The sequence below is a fragment of the Sorex araneus genome, chromosome 2, assembly GCF_027595985.1.
Source record: "Sorex araneus isolate mSorAra2 chromosome 2, mSorAra2.pri, whole genome shotgun sequence".
Taxonomy (NCBI): Eukaryota; Metazoa; Chordata; class Mammalia; order Eulipotyphla; family Soricidae; genus Sorex; species Sorex araneus.
In genome coordinates, this window is record NC_073303.1 from 308,212,401 (window position 1) to 308,232,233 (window position 19,833).

At 36.5% G+C, this 19,833-nt stretch overlaps 1 protein-coding gene across 5 annotated transcripts in view; it reads left to right on the top strand.

The window, feature by feature from the left end:
- TNIK (TRAF2 and NCK interacting kinase) overlaps window positions 1-19,833 on the top strand; it is a 460,339-nt gene that overhangs the window by 407,666 nt on the left and 32,840 nt on the right. For 3 of the 5 annotated variants that reach the window (XM_055125449.1, XM_004618863.2, XM_055125451.1), the window contains 4 exons: window positions 277-374; window positions 1,201-1,224; window positions 7,766-7,950; window positions 19,222-19,351. In XM_055125449.1, coding sequence (XP_054981424.1) covers window positions 277-374; window positions 1,201-1,224; window positions 7,766-7,950; window positions 19,222-19,351 — 437 coding nt within the window. The remainder of the gene's footprint in view (window positions 1-276; window positions 375-1,200; window positions 1,225-7,765; window positions 7,951-19,221; window positions 19,352-19,833) is intronic. The other 2 variants (XM_055125450.1, XM_004618864.2) reach the window with 1 other exon arrangement.

Below are 19,833 nucleotides of genomic sequence, written 5' to 3' on the forward strand. Positions count from 1 at the left end.
GATTAGTGCTCAAGTTTCCGACCCTGGTGGTGATGCTAGCTACTTTTCCTTTTATAATTCGGGACTGCTGGCTTACAAACCTACATTTGCTTGCTGGGTTTTGTTTGGCTGAACAAATGAAAATGCTATTCTTTCACAGACATACCTAAGGAAGAGCCTAAATGATTGACTATCCTCTGAGTCATTCTGCAGGAAATGATTCACCAGAACTCCGAAAATTGAACCAACACTTTTTGACAATCATTGTCTTTTTTGGCCTTCTGTTTTCTCTTCCAGCCAACAGTAAGTCAGAAGGATCACCTGTGCTCCCACATGAGCCTTCTAAGGTGAAACCGGAAGAATCCAGGGACATAACCCGACCTAGTCGACCAGCTGTGAGTATTTTTCTTTCAAAGAACTTTGAACTCTTAACTGAGCAGAGAACCTACCTGATAAAGTGGTTGAAATGTATTTATTATTATAAAACAAAGATTACTATTATTAGTAAAAACAGATGCTTAGAAACATCTACAAGGAAAAAAACTGAACAGATCTTGAATTGTTCACCTATTTCCCTTTTACATATTTGAATAATCTTTAGCAACGTTTTTGAGAATAAAACAGGAGGAGACATAACACACCTTTCCTTAATTTCTATTCAGCAACTTTGGCAAAAAAGTTGTCGAAACCAACACATAAGGAAACTTGGGCAGTTTCTTTGATTTTTCTCTTGCATGCTGCATTTCCCCTCATACTATATTTGTATGAATTAACGTAATTTTTTCTACATTTAATATATCTGCAACTGTGTTTTCTGGAGTAGAACTTGATGAGCAAGATATGAGAGGAAATCTGAAAATTTGAAACTAAGTCACAACATCAATAAGACATATAAACCCCAAATAACAGAAAGAAATAAAAACTTAGAGACTAAAATTTGAAAGTTGAAAATTAATGTGGAATGAATTACTACTTGCTTATTTTATTTAAATTTTCAGAGATTCTCCGATGTAATGTGCATGAAGTTTTTAAAGTAAGGATATGCTAGATAGTGAGTAATGATGAATGGAATTTGCAACACTTCATGTTGAGGTTCTCTTTACCCTTTTCTGTTTATCGATTGTGTACTAATGATACCCATTTTGTGTCTTACCTGCTACCTCACCTCTGGCTTTCCCTTCCTTCTATGGATTCTTCTGGATTGGGTTCCTCTAATCTCAGAGCTATAAAAAAGCTATAGATGAGGTTAGTATTACCTTTTTTGATCATGCTTTCACAATATGTAAATATAAAACTTATTTCCTATTGTTGACATTTAGAAAGGTGGCCAGTTGATTTATGCTTCACTCATTTGAGTAATCTGGCAAGAGAGCCCCTTTAACAATAGCCCATCTGAGCCCCTCAGATATGGTGTAAAGTCTCAGAGGTCTTCCTTTAAGTCAAAATACCATCATTCCAGTGTTCCTATCTAGATTAAAGAAACATTAGTGCGTGATTATTGGCATAGTTTCTCAGTTAAGTATCTTCCAATACTAGAACCAGAGCTTTTACCCTGTGCTTGCCAGCCTTGCTAGGGGAGGGATCTCAGCAGTTTTACTAACAAAGAAAAGAGGCATCATTCTAAGACACTCCAAATTTATAGTGTGTGATTTGTGAGCAAGGAGTTACCGGGTATTGTTAGATTAATTTTGTGGGACATTAACTACAGCATCAGCACCAACATCAACTGTAGTTAATGAATCCTGGTGAGTTAAGTGACTTTATTTCCTTATCTATGAAGACATTTTTCCATTAGAAAAATATATGGCTTTGCCAATCTTAGGTACCTTGCTAAGAAGGATGACTGCCTTACTGCTGTTTGTCAGAACTGCATGAATACAGCCGAGTGTAGTTTTATTTTAAGAGCCAGTTCTTGCAGAGCCCTAAGTGCATGGAAATTGAACAGTAGCATATGGCTTTTAGGCTGTGGCTCTGCTGAGCACCATTTTTTTGTGAAATGATATGGAAAAAGCACTGGCTTTGGGAGAAAAATGCTGCATCATATTCTGACTCCCCCAGTAAATAGCTGACTGGGACAAGTCTCATAGTATCTCTAGCATCTCATAGTTTCCTCATCTCCAAAATGAGGATAAAAATGTTTGTTCTTGGTCCAGAGAGATAATACAGCGGGTAGAATGTTTGCCTTGCACACAGCTGACCCAGGTTCAATGGTCCTCCGAGCCTAGAACTGGCCCTAATGCAGAGCCCTGAGCATTGCTATGTGTGGTCCAAAATCAAACAAACAAAAAATTCTTGTCCTGCCGAACTCAAAAGATTGTTTAGGACTACTCAATATCATCGGCATAGAGCATTATATGAATTTTGAAGTGCCGTGTAACAAGAGGTGAACCTCATTCAGGGTTTGACTCAAAGACATGGAGCTTTGAGAAGGTGGAGAAGCATGTTTCTCTGTAACTGATCCTTTTTTAAAAGGCTTCCTTTTTTCAGAATTATGATCACCACACATCCAGAGTGATTTAGAAACTTGTTATAGCCAAAGGATTATATAATAGTGATAGTCTACATGTCTAGTATGTGGATGAATTTATAGAAAGTTAAAAAAGGATGGTGTTTTTGATTGTTCTTTGCTGTAGCCTTGCCCCTTTCCCTTCTAAGAGTGAGAACAGGTAATTTCAAAACTTTTGCAAATTTCTTCCAAACTATTGAAGAAAAAGAAGACATTCTGAAGATATGGCTGCCAATAAAATGCCTGTGTGTATTATATGGGGGATGTGGGTCGGGGGACAAACAACTCAAAGCAAATCTCATGAGTCAAGAGCTTGATGAGCAAGAAAGAATGAGACATCCAGCTAAACCTGATATACCAATTTTTATTTTGTTTTAAATTGGAGTTATTTTGATATACTCTAAGACACTAGATAGATAAGAAGGAGCAAGAGAAATACAAATGATTATATCTAACTGAAGGGGTGTAAACTGCACCTGAAAACCTTTAGACTGCGTAATTGAAAAAAACTATCCCTCCAAGTAGTTCTGTTCATGTTATCCCTTAATTATATATGATCAAAATTATTAAAAATACAAAATTACTTGGTTCTCCCTTCCCAATGGCTCTTGATCAGGGACCTTTCCTCATTTCCTGGAAAACCTTAGGCAAAGTGTGGAGGCAGTTTTGGTTTTCACGTTGGAGCTAGAAAGTAGTGCTAACTGGCATCTTGTAGTTGGAACTGAGACATGTCACTTGACATCCTTAATGCACAAGATCCTATGGTTCTAGACATACAATGAAGAATTTTCTAGCCCCAAATATCAATTGTGCCACAGTTGAATTAAACCTTAATTAAGCTTTAAATTAAACCATTCTTCAATCTCCATTTCTAGATTTTTTTAATGACTTCCTCTCTACTGACTAATTTTCTATTTGATAGTATGGTATTGAAAAGTCTTAAAATTCTTGAAAACATGGTCTTTGTATAACTAATGTCAGGGAAAGAGTTGATTCCCTCTTCCCTCTAAATTCTTCTAGGTTGGCAAACTAATATCAGGCATATTAACAAGATTTTAAAAAAATTTAGAAACGAGAGAGATAGTACAAGGGTTAAGGCATTTGCCTTATATGGGGCTGATCCCTGTTCATCCCTGACACTACATGTAGTCCCCCAAGCACTGCTAAAAGTGAGTCCTGAGGACAGAACCAGGAATAAATCCTGAGCAAGCTCAGGTACGGGCCCCAAGCTCCCCTCCAGTAAAAACACAAAAATAATAACATATGTTGGAGAATATACATAAGAATTCCATAAAGAATTAGGCAAAACTGAGAAGCATATATACATTTATAATTACATGTACATTTATAAATATATATTTACAAATATATACATGAACTAAGGAGAAAGGGGCCAATGATTCTTCAAAGGTAATAAAAGCTTATGGGAAGATAAGAAAGATTACAGGTTAGGAAAATAAACATTTGCTAAGCCATGTAGAAACAACAGGAAAGGGAGGGATTTTAATTAATACATTCAGTTTAGGTTCCTCACTGTCAGTCACAGCTAGCTCCTACTATGTTGTAACTATTTAGGATGTTGGTTCTTCCTTTAGTCTTCTACTTAAATTATTTAGGAAATAGAAACCTAAGTCATTACTTTATCCTGGATATCTTGGGCCTTGAATAATTTCAATTCAAAGAATCTGCACCCTTGAATGGTATATTTTGAGGTGTCCACACCTATATAGGTTAGCACAGTTAAATACATGACATAAGGATTAGCTGCAAGAACAAACACTGCCTTTATCACTAATTTTTTATTCACATATAAAAATCTGGAAAATTCCAGGGAATATCTGTAGATTGGACATTTGAGAATACTAGTGGCCCAGCTCCTTTATATCTCAGATAAGGATTGAGTGCCACAATGTCATCTCTTTAGAATGTCTAAAAAGGAAATAAATTCTTATAATAAGTAAAAGATAGCTTAAAATGTTTAGCTATTATTGTTCTAGTTCAGACTTGAAATGAAATTAAAATAAGCTATATTGTTCTAAAAGAGACTTGAAAAAGTGCCTTTTTGAGTGCAGTATTTCTAACCATCAATTCAAATAAGCTTTTCTGAAAGAAAAATTATATTAAGATGATTCTAAGAAGTGTTATATCAAAGAAACCATCAAGAAGAAGAGTCTCTTTAAACTCTTATTTTTTCTCAGTAGTCAAATATTTTACCATTTACTTTATTTTATGTTTTGTTTTACATTTTCAATTATTTTCATGCTAAACAGAACTTTCTGCTCTTTTTTTTAATACGTTTTAGCTCCAGGCTTGAAACAGCCAAGCAATAAATTACCACAAATCTCATTATATGGAGAAAATTGGTATTGTCAAAAAATAAAATGTATGGAAATGGATCTGAACTCAATGGTGTCTTTTTTAGAACATGTCCGTTTCCTATAACTTTGCTATTGTAAATTTTTCAGAGTGAATGAATAAGGAACAACATTTGAGCTAAATGCACAGGCTATTGGCAATGGAAGATTAATTTCTCTTTCCTAAGGAACAACTTTTGGGTTGTACATTATTATTACCTTTAGGTTTTTTATTATTCACCTCCACACTAAGTTTAATTAAACTTAAAATGAATTTGCAATTATTGCTATTTCAGGGGGAAAAATCATTTTTAAATAATGCCCACACACAAGAATCTAATTAAAAGTGAAATTATAAAGCAAATCAGAAATAAAAGTGTTTCTAAATGTAGGATTTAGAAAAAACATTGGTCATTTCAACAAATTAGACTTTCTTTAAATCAATGAGGTTTTGACCTGCCAAATATTTTAAATAGGTGTTGTTTTACTTGTTTCCTTTGTCTTATTTTAAAGTGTCAAATAAAAGGAAAGGTAATCCATATGGAAATGTATTATTAATTTAACTAAATTATATCTAATATATTTTACTCAGAACTATGGACAGTACAAAAAATTTTAAACCATATTCTCTCTTTAAATTTTAATGATGTGTATTTTCAATGACAGTAACATACTTAAATGCTAGTTGTACTCATTGATGACACCTAACTTAGATCTAACATATAGAAAACACAGTGCGAAATAAATTTAACTAATTTGAATTATTATTGATTTGGAAGATTATAATGTCCTTTTCTATTCATAGCCTTAAAAACTACATAAACTGTATTTTCAAACATACTCAAGTATAGAATACACTTCCCTTTTTTCTCTATTTGACAATAAATAAGTATGGCAAGAGTCACAGGAAATTAAGAAATAAAAACTGAAATCTGGATGTTAAATGTACTTGATTTGGCTAATCAAGAAACCAGAAATAAATTTATATTAAATTTTATCTATGCAGTAATTTTCTTTTTTAATGCTATGCATTACATTTAATAACCACTGAGTCTTTTTACTTCAATTCTATTTTCATTTTCACAGTTGGAGCAAATACAGGCACTGAGATTGAGGTCATGTCTCTGTGCATGTGACCACACGTATAAAAGCCCTGAAAAATGCTTGTGTAGAAAATGCACGATTTGAATTTTCATAAATGTCTCTTTTCATAGAGATACAATTCAAAAATGTCAGGACAAATTTAAAATTTAGGTCTAAGTGATATAGTACAGCAGGTAGGGCACTTGCCTTATATGTGGCCAATCCAGGTTCAATTCCAAGCACCAAATATGGTTTCCTGAGCTCACCAGAAGTGATACCTGAGCTCAGAGCCAGGAGTAAGCCTTGAGCACCACTGGGTGTGACACAAAATAAATCAAAAAACAGTTATTGTTGTTTGGATTTTGATAAAATTTAAAATGACTCCTTTATTTAACTTACTTTCTAGACAAAATAAAACAATTTAAAGGATTTCTCTTCTTAGCTTTAACCAGTCTAGAAAAGTAACATGATTTGTTGTCTTCACAAAATACTATTATTATTATTATTATTATAACTTACATTTATCACAGTTTTTTTGTTTAACCAAGTAGAATAGAATATCAAACATTATTAAAATCACCTAGATTGCTTTACTCTGCATCAGTTGAATGGAACCAATACATTTCTGGATTGAAATAAAGAGAGAATATGGCCATAAGAGAACTGTGGGATTTAGTATCTTTCAATGAGTTTTTTTCTCCCTAACCCCCTGTCTTTCACTGAATGCTCTGATTCCCACATGGGTCACTAATATAGGGAGAAATGGTAAGACTGATGTCAAATTGCTTTTTCCTCATTTGCATGCTGTGTGCCATGGGCAGTTTAACCCATGCAAATTAGAGCGGCCATGCTTTTGCAGAACTGCTTCCCTCTGCATTGCTCTGAAAGCATGTCAAATAAAAGATAGTCAGATATTTAGCACACTGCCTGCAATATGCCTGGTGATTAAGTACCACATCATCATATCCATAAGGCTAAAGGTTTCATCATACTCTTGGGAAATTGAGAAAATTATCTCTTCCTCTGGGTGTTTGCATATTCATTTCTGTATTCTTTGCCAGGGTTTCTGCCAGGTGACTGCATTTAAAACTAAATGAAACACCTATCATTCTGGAAGAGTACTCCTTTTATCTTTTTTTCCTTCCTTCCTTCTTTACTTCCTCTTTCCCTCCCATTCCTTTCCTCCAGTCTTTCCTATCTTTTTATGCTTTATTCCTCTTGATTAACTGAGCTCTATGGCTGTCTATTTTAGTGACACTAGGCTTTGGGGTGGGCCATTATTTGATGTGGTGCCTCTGCTCTCCAGGGAATGATGACATACCAACTAAGTCATTGTAATAACTGGAACCTTGGGAATTGCTCTGTTCTGTAACTGATGCTAGATTTTGGTACAGTAGCAGTCATAACAGGGAAAAGTCCATAAGTATGGCTTGGGCAGGAATATCAAAATCCTGGGAAACAATTTATAATCTCATGTAATTTCCCATTAATGTTGAGGGTGATCACTTCACCTTCCCAAAATAAAATGAGGACTTAATGTTTGTACATATGTGTATTCACATGTGTTTACACATTCATGTATATATATTTATTTATTTATTTGGAATTGAACAGTCTCAGTCTAGCAATTGGTTTTGAACAAAGTTTTGATTTATTTCATCTTTCTTTTCTAGTTTCTACATGCTACAAGCATTGTTTTTTTAATCCCATGCAGTAACTATGTTTGTAACAGTTATAGAGAGAGCTTTTTTACTTGTTGCTTAAGCGGGAGCACTGACTTGCTGAGATATAGCTTTGGTCATATCTACAGTTCACCCACACTGAGCAAACTCTTCCTTTGTAGGACCTGACGGCATTAGCCAAAGAATTAAGAGAACTCCGGATTGAAGAAACAAATCGTCCACTGAAGAAGGTGACTGATTACTCCTCCTCCAGTGAGGAGTCAGAAAGCAGTGATGAAGAGGAGGAAGATGGGGAGAGTGAAACCCATGATGGGACGGTGGCTGTCAGTGACATACCCAGACTCATGTAAGTGGGCTGATTTTAAAAAATAGGATGTTGAACCATTGCAATAGTATAGCGGGTAGGGCATTTGCCTTGCACGCAGCCAACCTGAGTTTGATTCCCAGTATCTCATATAGTCCACTGAGCACTGCCAGGAGAATTCCTGAGTTCAGAGCCAGGAGTAACCCCTGAGCATCATCAAGTTTGACCTAAAAAAAAAAAAAGCCTAATTAATTAATTAATTAATTCTAGCACTGGAGCACAGCTGGTAGGGCATTTGACTTGCACTTGGCCGACTCGGATTCAATTCCTTCATCCCTCTTGGAGAGCCCAGCAAGCTACCAAGAGTATCCTGCCTGCATAGCAGAGCCTGGCGTATTCGATATGCCAAAACAGTAACTACAAGTCTCACAATGGAGACGTTACTGGTGCCCGCTCAAGCAAATCGATGAACAACGGGTCGACAGTGCTACAGTGCTACAATTATAGAATGTAAATGCTAGGTCTCCAAATCAGAAGAGCAAGACTATTAAACATAAAATCACTATGAGTCTCTAGTAGGATCAATTAACTTTGGTATGTGAGAATTCTCTAGATAATAGTTCTTTATCTCTCCATAGACCATCACTTGGAATAAAAAGCATTTCTAGAGCTAAGGAACTCTTAATGAATTAACAATCCTTTCAGTGATGATTTCTTGACTCTTGTCATGCCAGAACAAATGATATTGATAGCCAGATGTTGACATGTGCTTTTCTCATAGGAATGAATGAATGTATGGGCAAAAAACCCTTAGAGATTTAAATGTGTGGCAGAAAACATATGTTTGCCCATTGCTACCTCTAAATAATAAGAAATGCACCTGTCAGGGTGGGGGTAACATTCTAACCAAAAAATCAGGTGTCAAATAATCCTACAGAGAAACTTCTAAGATTGGGGTTCTAATATGTTCCTCTTAATGATTTTCCTCATCTTCTGTATTCCTTGTGACATTTTCACATAGGTTCTGTCATCATTTTGTGGTTCTATCTTTGAATCTTTATCCCAGTATTTTGTCTTCCTGAATTATAGCCTTTACCTCTTTATTTGTGATACTATTTTTTTTTCATTAAAATGAAGCCTATGACCAACCGTCCCTTCTTGACTTAAGGTTTCCTCAAATGAATGCCAACAGATTCATTTTATTACACTTCCATATTTCATTTCCTCCTTCAAAGAAACAAAAGGAGGCCACATGAACTTTTCTGTATTTTATACTCATTGATTTCTTGGACTCAGCAACTAATATTAGTCATTCCCCTACAATCACTTCTATAATGAAGATACCATTTCAAGCCAGATATGATGGCCTTGTACAGCAGGGGCTTCAGAGAGAGGATTGACCAGTCGACAGGAATGATATTTATTGATTAATAACTGTTACATGCAATAAATTCCAAAAGCCAGATCCAATTACCAAAGCTGAAAATCCATACTTGTTCTTTTACTCTTGATTACCAATTATTTGCAACCATAAATAGACTAAACTATGACATTTTAAAACAAATTGCATTAAATTGTTAATAGCAAACAAAAGTGTCCTAGAGGCAAAATCATTAATCCAAAACATTTCTGCAGAATATTCTTCTTCTTTCAGTTTTGCCTTGATTCAGCAATGATTAATTCTTCTAATGGATGTTTTGAGTTTTCTTTAAACACCGAATATACATCTAACAGGAAGAGGACGGATTATGAATTTAAGATTGGTTAAACTTTAATTTATGTATCAGTTACCATTCTTAGGGATTTTAGACACTGGGAATGAGTTCTGCCTTCAAAAAGTTTATATTACCATTAGAGAAGAGTTGATCTTTCACCTGGAAAACCAAAATAAAATAAATATTTGGAAGAATAACCAAACACAGCCACAAAACAATCTTATTTGGTTTTTAAGCCTCTTTCTTCTTTCGCGTGATGTGTACCCTCCCATCTTATAAAGGTGAGTCTGTGACCTCCCCTCACTGCAAAAGGGCCAACTCGTTTAATTCCTCCACAAATAAACCATGCTGTGTTTTTTCCCTGCTGCCTTGTACTCTTATTCCCCTTTAAAAATCTCCGACTCTTAGCCAGCTGCATAGGTAGAGCCAGTCCTGCTAGAGCCTAACCTCTCTTCTTTGCAACCACTGCATCTCACGTGTCTTCCTGGAGTTGCATGTAGTGTTTTGAATTGACATAACTTCCTGTATATTATCTTCCGCTCTGGGCTATGACATCTCTAAAAGTGAAACTTATTTCTACTCTACTCAACAATGTGCATGTATCTGGAATTGAGTCATTCTTCAGTGAGCTTAATTTATATTTCATTGCTTTGTACTGAAATTCTAAGTTTTGGCTTCAAAGGTTTATAGTCTAACTCAGAGGAAAGATGGATACCTATCTTCAGGGTAGAAAGGAACAGTGAGGTAATAACTGTCAGAATCCCAAGCAGAAATGTTGAAGTCGAGGGTGAGATTAATGGAGATGAAGGGTGTAAGGAGAGAAAGTGGATCAGAGAAAACATACCAAGAAGTGTGCATCATCAGGGTGCCATTGGAGAGCCTCAGACAATCTCTCCTGTTGGGGAGTAACATAGGCAGGGTTACATTTGACAGTACTTCAGCAAGATGGTTTGGAAAGAGAACAGATATCGAACTGCATCAGTTATTGTAATCCGTATAAAAAGTAATACATGAACTAGCCTGAGTGAAGGGAAAACTTGAGATAGTTGTTAAAGAATTGACTATGTATACAATTGAAGTAGTCACTGTTAAAGAATATTGAAAGTATGTAATTGCACATGAGGCACACTCAAAGGGGAAAAGGAAGATACAAATGTGTTTATTCAAAATTGATAGAGTTATTTATTTTTGTGAGTATAAAATGTACATCCTATTCTACAATGGTATGACACATGTATATCTAAGAAACTTCACACTATTCAATTGCCCTATAAAAATAACAGTAATAGAATATTTTATTTTATCTTTATTTTATTAGTGAATCACCGTGAGACAAAGTTACAGACTTACAGGTTTTCATGCTTACATTTCAGTCATACAATGATTGAGTGCCCATCCCTCCACCAGTGCCCATTTTCCACCACCAATGGTCCCAGCATCCCTCCCACCACCCCGACCCTGTCCCCTTCACCCCACCCTGCCTCTGTGGCAGGACATTCCCATTGGTTCTATCTCTTTTTTTGGGTGTTGTGGTTTGCTACAGAGGTATTAAGTAGGCATCATGTTTTCTATAGTCTGTTTTCAGCCCGTATCTTCCATTCCTAGTGGGCCCGCCTAGCACCCTTTGCTTGGTGATCCCTTCTCTATCAGAGCTGCTTCTTCACGTAGCATGTGAGGTCAGCTTCCAAGCTGTGGAGTACTCCTCTTGGTACTTATCTCTACTATTATTGGGTATTAGTCTCCCATTCTGTTACTTTATATTCCACAAATGAGTGCAATCTTTCTGTGTCTGTCCCTCTCTTTCTGACTCATTTCATTTAACATAATACTTTCCATGTTGATCCACCTAGATGCAAATTTCATGACTTCATCTTTAATAGAATATTTTAGAGTTGTCACTGTATCACTGTCATCAGGTTGCTCATAGATTTTCTCGATCGGGCACCAGTAACATCTCTCATTGTGAGACTTGTTACTGTTTTTGGCATAGCGAATATGCCACGGGTAGCTTGCCAGGCTCTGTCGTGTGGGCAAGATATTCTCAGTAGCTTTCCAGGCTCTCCAAGAGAGGAGGAGGAATCGAACCCAGGTCGGCCACATGCAAGGCGAATGCCCTACCCATCTTGCTATCGCTCCAGCCCATTTTAGAGTTAGAGTTTCTAAATATGGTTTTAGACTTTAATTTGCTTTTGTTAGATAACCTTTACCTTTTGTGCAAAATAAATAAATAAATATGCATTGCCACATTTTACTACCATAATGTAGACAAAAGAAAGTCTCAGAAATTGAGCCTTATTGTAGATCATAACATACAAAACAATACCTTTTTTCTATGAACAGAACTGGTTTTGTCTGTATAGTATAACTATAACCTGTAAGTGCACAGAACTAAGATTGTATCTGCTAATGAACCAATTGCACTATTATGAATGGAGGGGAATGAATCAAAATTATAAAAATGATTACTCTGTATATAATTATGCAATACATTAATTTTATGTTAGTCTCCAATTTTATGATAGACATGTACTATTTCTACAATCAGGAGATAGTTAAAACTTTATGGAATAAGAAGAAAGGAAGTAAGGACATGTAAGTTAATTTGTGTTATATTGAGAGGGCTGGAGTGATAGCACAGCGGGCAGGCTGTTTACCTTGCATGCGGCTGACCCAGGTTTGATTCCTCTGTTCCTCTTGGAGAGCCCGGCAAGCTATCAAGAGTACCTCTCTCGCATGGCAGAGCCTGACAAGCTAGCCGTGACGTATTCGATATGCCAAAAACAGTAACAAAAAAAATCTCACAATGGATATGTTACTGGTGCCCATTTGAGCAAACCAGTGAGCAACAGGGAATGACAATGATACAGTGACAGTGATTGAGAAGGCAAGAGCCATTCTTTTGCATCAGTTTATTTCCTTAAGTTTGAGCACATGCTTCAGAACAGACCTCACTAGTACACTCATGGGATCTCTCAAAATTAAATTTGGACAATGAAAGCCACATATCTTTGTGTTCCATTCTTTAAAAATATATATATTTTGAATCGTTGTGAGATAGACCCTTACAAAGCTGTTCATTATTGGGTTTCAGTCAAACAGTATTCCAACACCCATTCCTCCACCAGTGTACATTTCTCAATTTCCCAGCACCAGTGTCCCCAGGTTCCCTCCCATCATCCCCCACCCCCACCCCCTGCCTGACTCTGCCTCTATGGCAGGCACTTCTCTCTCTCTCTCTCTCTCTCTCTCTCTCTCTCTGTCTCTCTCTCCCCCCACCTTTGGGGCATTGTAGTTTGCAATATTGATACTGAAAGGTAATAAAGAATATCCCGTTACCTACTTTTAACCCTCAGATCTTGTCCAGCGTGATCATTCCCAACTATTATTGACATATCAGTTCTCTATCTTACCTACCCTCAGCCCTACACACCCTTGTGGTTATTCCAATCATTGATCAGTCTTCCTAACCCCTGTTTTCCCTGACCATGGATATTAGTCTTCTAGTATATATATTTTTATATACCACAAATGAATATAATCATTACATATATATATATATGTCCCTCTCCTTCTGACTCATTTTACTCAGCATGATACTCTCTATGTCCATCCATTTATAGGCAAACTTCATGACTTCATTTAGAAAGCCATGCCTCTGAACCCATTGCTTCCCAGGCTCTCAAAATCCCCACCAAGATTTCAGTTCTTTCTTCCTTTGTCAGTATTGATTGGTATCATATGGCTCTGGTCATATTCTACCTACACTGTGCTATATTTTACAGCCCTGGGGCTGTAATGGCTGGACATATATTCCACAAAAGACTATTCTCACCCATTTTTTTTTGCTTTTTGGGTCACACCCGGTGATGCACAGGGGTTACAGGATGGCTCATGCACTCAGGAATTACTCCTGGCAGTGCTTGGGGGACCATATGGGATGCTGGGAATCAAACCCGGGTCAGCCTCGTGCAAGGCAAATGCCCTACCTGCTGTGCTATTGTTCCAGCCCCTATTCCCACCCTTTCTTATATTTTCTAATGCCATGCCTTTTATTAGAGTTAATTCCTCTTTTATACCACTTTCTTACTTTTATCCTGCTTAGTATTTGAATATTTGTATTATGGTTTTTTGTCTTCTGAATTCTTATTTCTTTAATTCTAGGAAATGTGTCATCTTTTATTTTTATATCACTACACAATGCTAAACTAAAAGCCTTTGATATCGCAGGTGTTCAATAAATTGGATCAAATTCGTATTTAATTCGTATTGGATCGAATTAAATCAATACCTCCAGGAACACTTTGACAAATCTAATTAGAGGAAATTACTGTTCTAAATCTGTGACCTAATTACAGGAAATTTTTCATTTTTTCTTTTAATTTATTGAGATATTTTGTTTTATTGTCTTTACAGAAATGTTAACAACATTGTATGCTGAAAAAATAATTTTTAGAGAAAGGATAACTTTAACTATACAATGTCATACATGTAATGTCAAATTGTACAGTTTTATCCCTAGTGTTTTTTTAAATTATTGACTTTTTCCTTTATTATTAATAAACTGTTAGAGAAGTTTTAGATTTTATTGTATCTATTGATATAACACAAATCAAATTTTAATGTTACTATCCCTACCGTGTAAAAATTCCCTTATTATTATCATATGCTCAGTGTTAATGAAACAATATTTATACATTTTAATCATAGTCCATAGTTTCTTAAGATGTTTTCAGTTTTGACTAAATACTCAGGATTCCAACGGGATGCTACGTTGCATTTTGTGACTTAATTATCACTTCACATTACATTCATCCTGATTGTGGTGGTTTCTTCCACCTCCCTTGTTTTTGATGAGCACCAGTTTTGAGGAGTAATAATTTGGAGTAGTTAGAATGTCCCTCTACTGGAATTCTTATTTTATTCTCATGATTAAACTAGGGTCATGGATCAGAGGAGAAAGATCACAAAGATTTTACATTGTAACAATGAAACATACTATCAGTTGACTTCAGCCATTGATACTGTCTTTTGTTCTCCACTGTACACTAATTTCCCCCCTCCTTTCCTACTGTTCTGATTTTTTTGTTTGTTTGAGGGGGTGGGGGTTGGTTTGGTTGTTTTTACTTTAGTCAAAGTGATTTACAATATTGTGATATGGTCAGTTATAGGGTTTCATACATTTAGCATTACAACCCTTACACCCTCATCAGAATGTTTGTTTCTCTTCTTCATTGTTTCGGCTCCTACTATTCTTTCGGGAAGGAAGCCACTATGTACAGCCTGCATTTAAAGAATTACAGTCCTGAAAAGTAATACAGTATCTACATAATTTATTTGAAATTGACACCTAAGATTTATCTCTTCCATTTATTTATATCACTACAGATACATGGATATTTATTTTGTAATTTTATAATATTTTCATAATATTTTAACAACATTTTATAATAATTCGATTATTATTCAATAATTTCTTTTTTTTTCTTTTTGGATTTTTGGATCACATCCAACAGTGCTCTGGAGTCATTCCTGGTTCTGCATTCAGGAATCCCATCTTGTGGTGCTCAAACCTTGGTCAGCCACGTGCGAGTCAAACACCCTATCCACTGTATTTTCAGCTCCAGCCCCTTAATAATTTCTTTTATTTTGTGGCTCAAATTGTTCCGACATCATTTTTAAGATTACTTACAATCTAAGTTTTAAAAAATATTTTAGCATAACCTATATAGATGAGTGAATCCAATGTCAAAGTCACTTTTGAAGTTTTAAGATAGCAAATTCTAACATTAATTTTTAGAACATCTTAAGCATACTAATAATTTTTCTCATAGCTGACTGCTCAGCAATTCATATATTTTGACAAACTGTTTCAATGCAGTCTTCACTCAAGTGAATTAAAAAAAGGTTTTGGTGTTTTTGATTTTTAAAAATAATTATGTAAAGAAGGGCTTAGGAGCATGTTCAGATACAAGGGTTTTCCATAATAAAGAGCAATTGTCTTACACAAAGCCATATGGCAACAGAAAAATGAATGGTGTGGTGACTAATATAATATACAAAGAATGAATCAATGTTTATTGAAAACTCATAAGATAGAACAGAACAACCCACCAGAACAAAGCATCTAAGAGAAATTGCTCATTGTTTATGAAGGGAATTGACTAAGAAAGAAATCTGCATTATGATACTTTATCCATAAGTCTCTTGCTACCAGAAATAATACAAAATGAAATTCAAAATATCCCAACTGTTTATCATAAACATTTATCAAAGATGTTAGGAAGATAGTTCTTTCAAGTGGTAGAGTACATGCCTTGCGTATTTAAGGACTGAGTTCAATCCTTGATACAGCGTGACATTCCACCACCCAACTTCACACATCACTACCCAGGGTAACCCTAGGAGCCACTACGTTCCACCAGCCTAAACCCAACAGCTTTACAAGTGGAACTATGCTGAATGTGGCCCTTATTGAAATAAATATGTCATTGATAAAGCAGTTCTATCTCATAAAATCATAAGTATAAAAGTTGACCCAGAAAAAGCAGCTTAAGAAAAAATATTTGGGGGCTGGAGAGATAGCACAGCGGGTAGGGCGTTTGCCTTGCACGCGGCCGACCCGGGTTCAAATCCCAGCATCCCATATGGTCCCCTGAGCACAGCCAGGGGTAATTCCTGAGTGCAGAGCCAGGAGTAACCCCTGTGCATCGCCAGGTATGACCCAAAAACCCAAAAAAAAAAAAAAAAGAAAAAAAAAAAAGAAAAAATATTTGGCATAAGGTATAGTGGTTAACATTTGTATAGTAAAATTTGCTGTTGAGTAAAATATTAGCATAAAATAGATATTAGTAAAATTTACAACTTTAAAATTGATGCAGGGAAATTGGACGTAGTAAAAGCAGTGACTGAAGAAGCCTTTAAGAAAGGGTATGGATAGAAAATGGCATATTAAATCTTTGCTATGACATTTACATAAAAAAGAATTGGAACCAGTGACTAGAATTTTAAAATAATAATAATGAAAGCACAAAAATGGGAGAAGAGTTTAGCTGAAATATTTAAAAAGTTAATCAAGAAAACTTTACTTGAAAATAGTTTTTACAGGGCCAGAGTGATAGTAGATAGTAGATAGCTTTGCATGTGGCTGACATGGATTAGATCCCATGCAGCACATACGTCCTCCAAGCCTCAACAGGAGTGACCTCTACATGCAGGTCAGTAATTAACCCTGAGCACAACTGGGTGTGGCTCAAGAAACAAAAAGTAAATAAAATTAAATATGACATATTTTTAATGTAAAAATTACACACAATCTAAAATGAGAAGTTTGAAGAAATCATAGTTTTGAGACATACTCTCAATTACTGATCTAACAATTTGCCAGAAATTCACTGCAGCAATCCCTTTCCCCCATCCTAGCATACTTAGAGCCCCTTTCTAGGAAAGAAAATTTAAGAAGACATCTTTGACATTTCCTCTCAAACATTTGAGTTCTAATCCATATTTACATTGATTCAATCCAATTCAATTTCTCAATTGCTCCAGTTGATTAATTTCAAAGTAAGCATTTGGCACACATACACACACACACACACACACACACACACACACACTCACACAAGTGCACATGCATTTTGAAATTGAAAGAGGAATCCTAAGTGCAACATGATCACAAGAACACACAGGAAACCCCAGTCTCTGCTCCCAGGCTCCCAAGACACTCTTACCTTCCCCATTGAAATTATCCAACATGTAAAATCAAAGCAAAACACAAATCTATCTACCTATCTATCTATCTATCTATCTATCATCTATCTATCTATCTACCTATCTGTATGTGTGTATACCACATTGTACCAATGGGTCAGAGACTTTCCTTGCACACAGCCTCTCTGAGTTTGATCCCTGGCACCCCGAGCACTGCAAAGGGATTGATCCCTGAACATAAAATGCAGAAGTGATTACTGAGCATAGCTGGATGTGGCTCAAAACTTAAGAAAAAAACAAGTACCAACAAATTTCCAAGGAGATGCGTGCCAAGCAGCTAAAATTCATGGAAACACATCCCTGCAACAGCTGAAAATTCTGGGGTACCCTAGCGAGGCTGAAGTACCCACCCTGCTGAAGCTCTCCGCAGCCAAACCCACACCCCATCCCTTCAACTGTGCCAAGAGCTTAACTCTACCGTTTCACGAATATTCTCTGCAGAGACCCAAACTGCAAATAATTACAGGTGCCCTGCTGCCCAGGCTAGAAATCTGGGGGCTCTTCTCGGAATCGCTGTAGGCAGTGGGAAGTCTCCCCCACCTATACTTCTGGAAGCCCGGGTAGCCACGCCCACCTCTCATAGGCACCAACCTGTCAACTCACTGGTCCGGACCATGGATCATGAAGTCTCTGGACCCCGCAGCCAAACACCCTCTAATTCCTCAATACTGAACCTCCAGTAGGAGCCTGCCAAATTAGATGGGCGAGTAGCATAGAAGCCAGCTAAACTCAACAAACCAAAATAATAACACAGGACTAGAAATAAACAGTTTAACAAATTCTTAGACAAGAACTTAATAACCCCGTGATCAGACATAATGATTTTTACATAAAATTTATTTTTATACCTGGAGCTTATCTAATCAATTTTGACTCTAGAATCGGATCAACAGTTGTGACTTTTGTCTACATGAAAAGACTTCACAATTTATTGTTTTATTATAATAATATTGTAGTGCATTCTAAATCTAAAAGAAACTGGCTAATTATGTAACACATAATACATTAACAAATTAATTTTCAAGAATAAATTTAAATAAAATAAAAAAAAGAGTACCAGGTCCTATTTGAGGTATATAAAGGCACTGGAATACTTTTTTCCAAGTGTTTGCTGGTCAAAGGGGTCAGAGCGCCAGGAGAGCCTGCCAAGGCCGCTGGGATGAGATGTGACTTGTCCATTGTTCTCTTTGGAGAGCAGGAAGCTCTCTGGCTGGACGGAGAGGAAGGCACAGCAGAAGGGGGACATCTGCTCAGGCATCATTGCCACATTATTAAAAACCCAAAACTAGGGTGTGGCTCAGCGCCTAACATATGTGAGGCAGTGGGTTCAATCCCTAGACACACACAGTATGGAATATAGTAAAGATAGCTGAGCATGTTTTTTTTTTTAAAAAAAAAAAAGGTCAAAATGGGGGCCAGGAAAATAGCTAAGTGGACTGGAAGGTATGCTCTACATACAGTAACCCTAGTTTCAGTCCCTCGTGCCCCAAAGCACTGCTGGGTATGGTCACAAAAAGCAAACCTTAAAAATAGTTAAAGTAGGGCTGGGAGCAATAGCACAGCGGGTAGGGCGTTTGCCTTGCACACGGCCCACCCGGGTTCGAATCCCAGCATCCCATAGGGTCCCCTGAGCACCACCAGGAGTAATTCCTGAGTGTAGAACCAGGAGTAACCCCTGTGCATCGCTGGGTGTGACCCAAAAAGCAAAAAAAAAAAAAGTTAAAGTGATAAATATTATTTTATGTCTATTTTGTCACAATTAAGAAAGAACTAACCTGGACAGGAAATGTGTTCCCATACCTTGCATGAATACTGTTCTTTTTCCCTTCAGACCAACAGGAGCTCCAGGGAGCACAGAGCAGTACAACGTGGGCATGGTGGGCACCCATGGGCTGGAGACATCCCATGCTGACACTTTCAGCAGCAGTATTTCAAGAGAAGGAACCTTGATGATACGAGAGGTGAGCTAGCACAAAAACCATGTTGTACAAGTGTATTTCTGAAGTTTTTAAGTTGACAGTTTCACACAGAGTGCTTATACACATATATGGAATTAGTTGGAAGTAGGAGATGCTTCTAAATGATTGGGTGATTTTGATTATCTCTTCTCTGAAGCCTCTTAAGCTTTTGCAGTATGATTAGTTACATTAGTCCAAATTTTCAGTAAAAGTTCTACACATTGTAATATAGAACTGGAGCCTAAGACTAAAATTGGCAACCTCAAATGTTTCGTACGATAGAAAAACAAACATGATTTGTTTTTAATTTTATTGAATCACCGTGAGATGATTTTACAATGAAATTACAAGCTTTTATGTTTGGGTTACAATCACACAATGAACAAACACCCATCTCTCTACCAGTGCACATTTCCCGCCACCAATACCCCTGGTATACCCCCATTTCCCACCCTCCCCCTTCCTTCATGGCACACAATATTCCC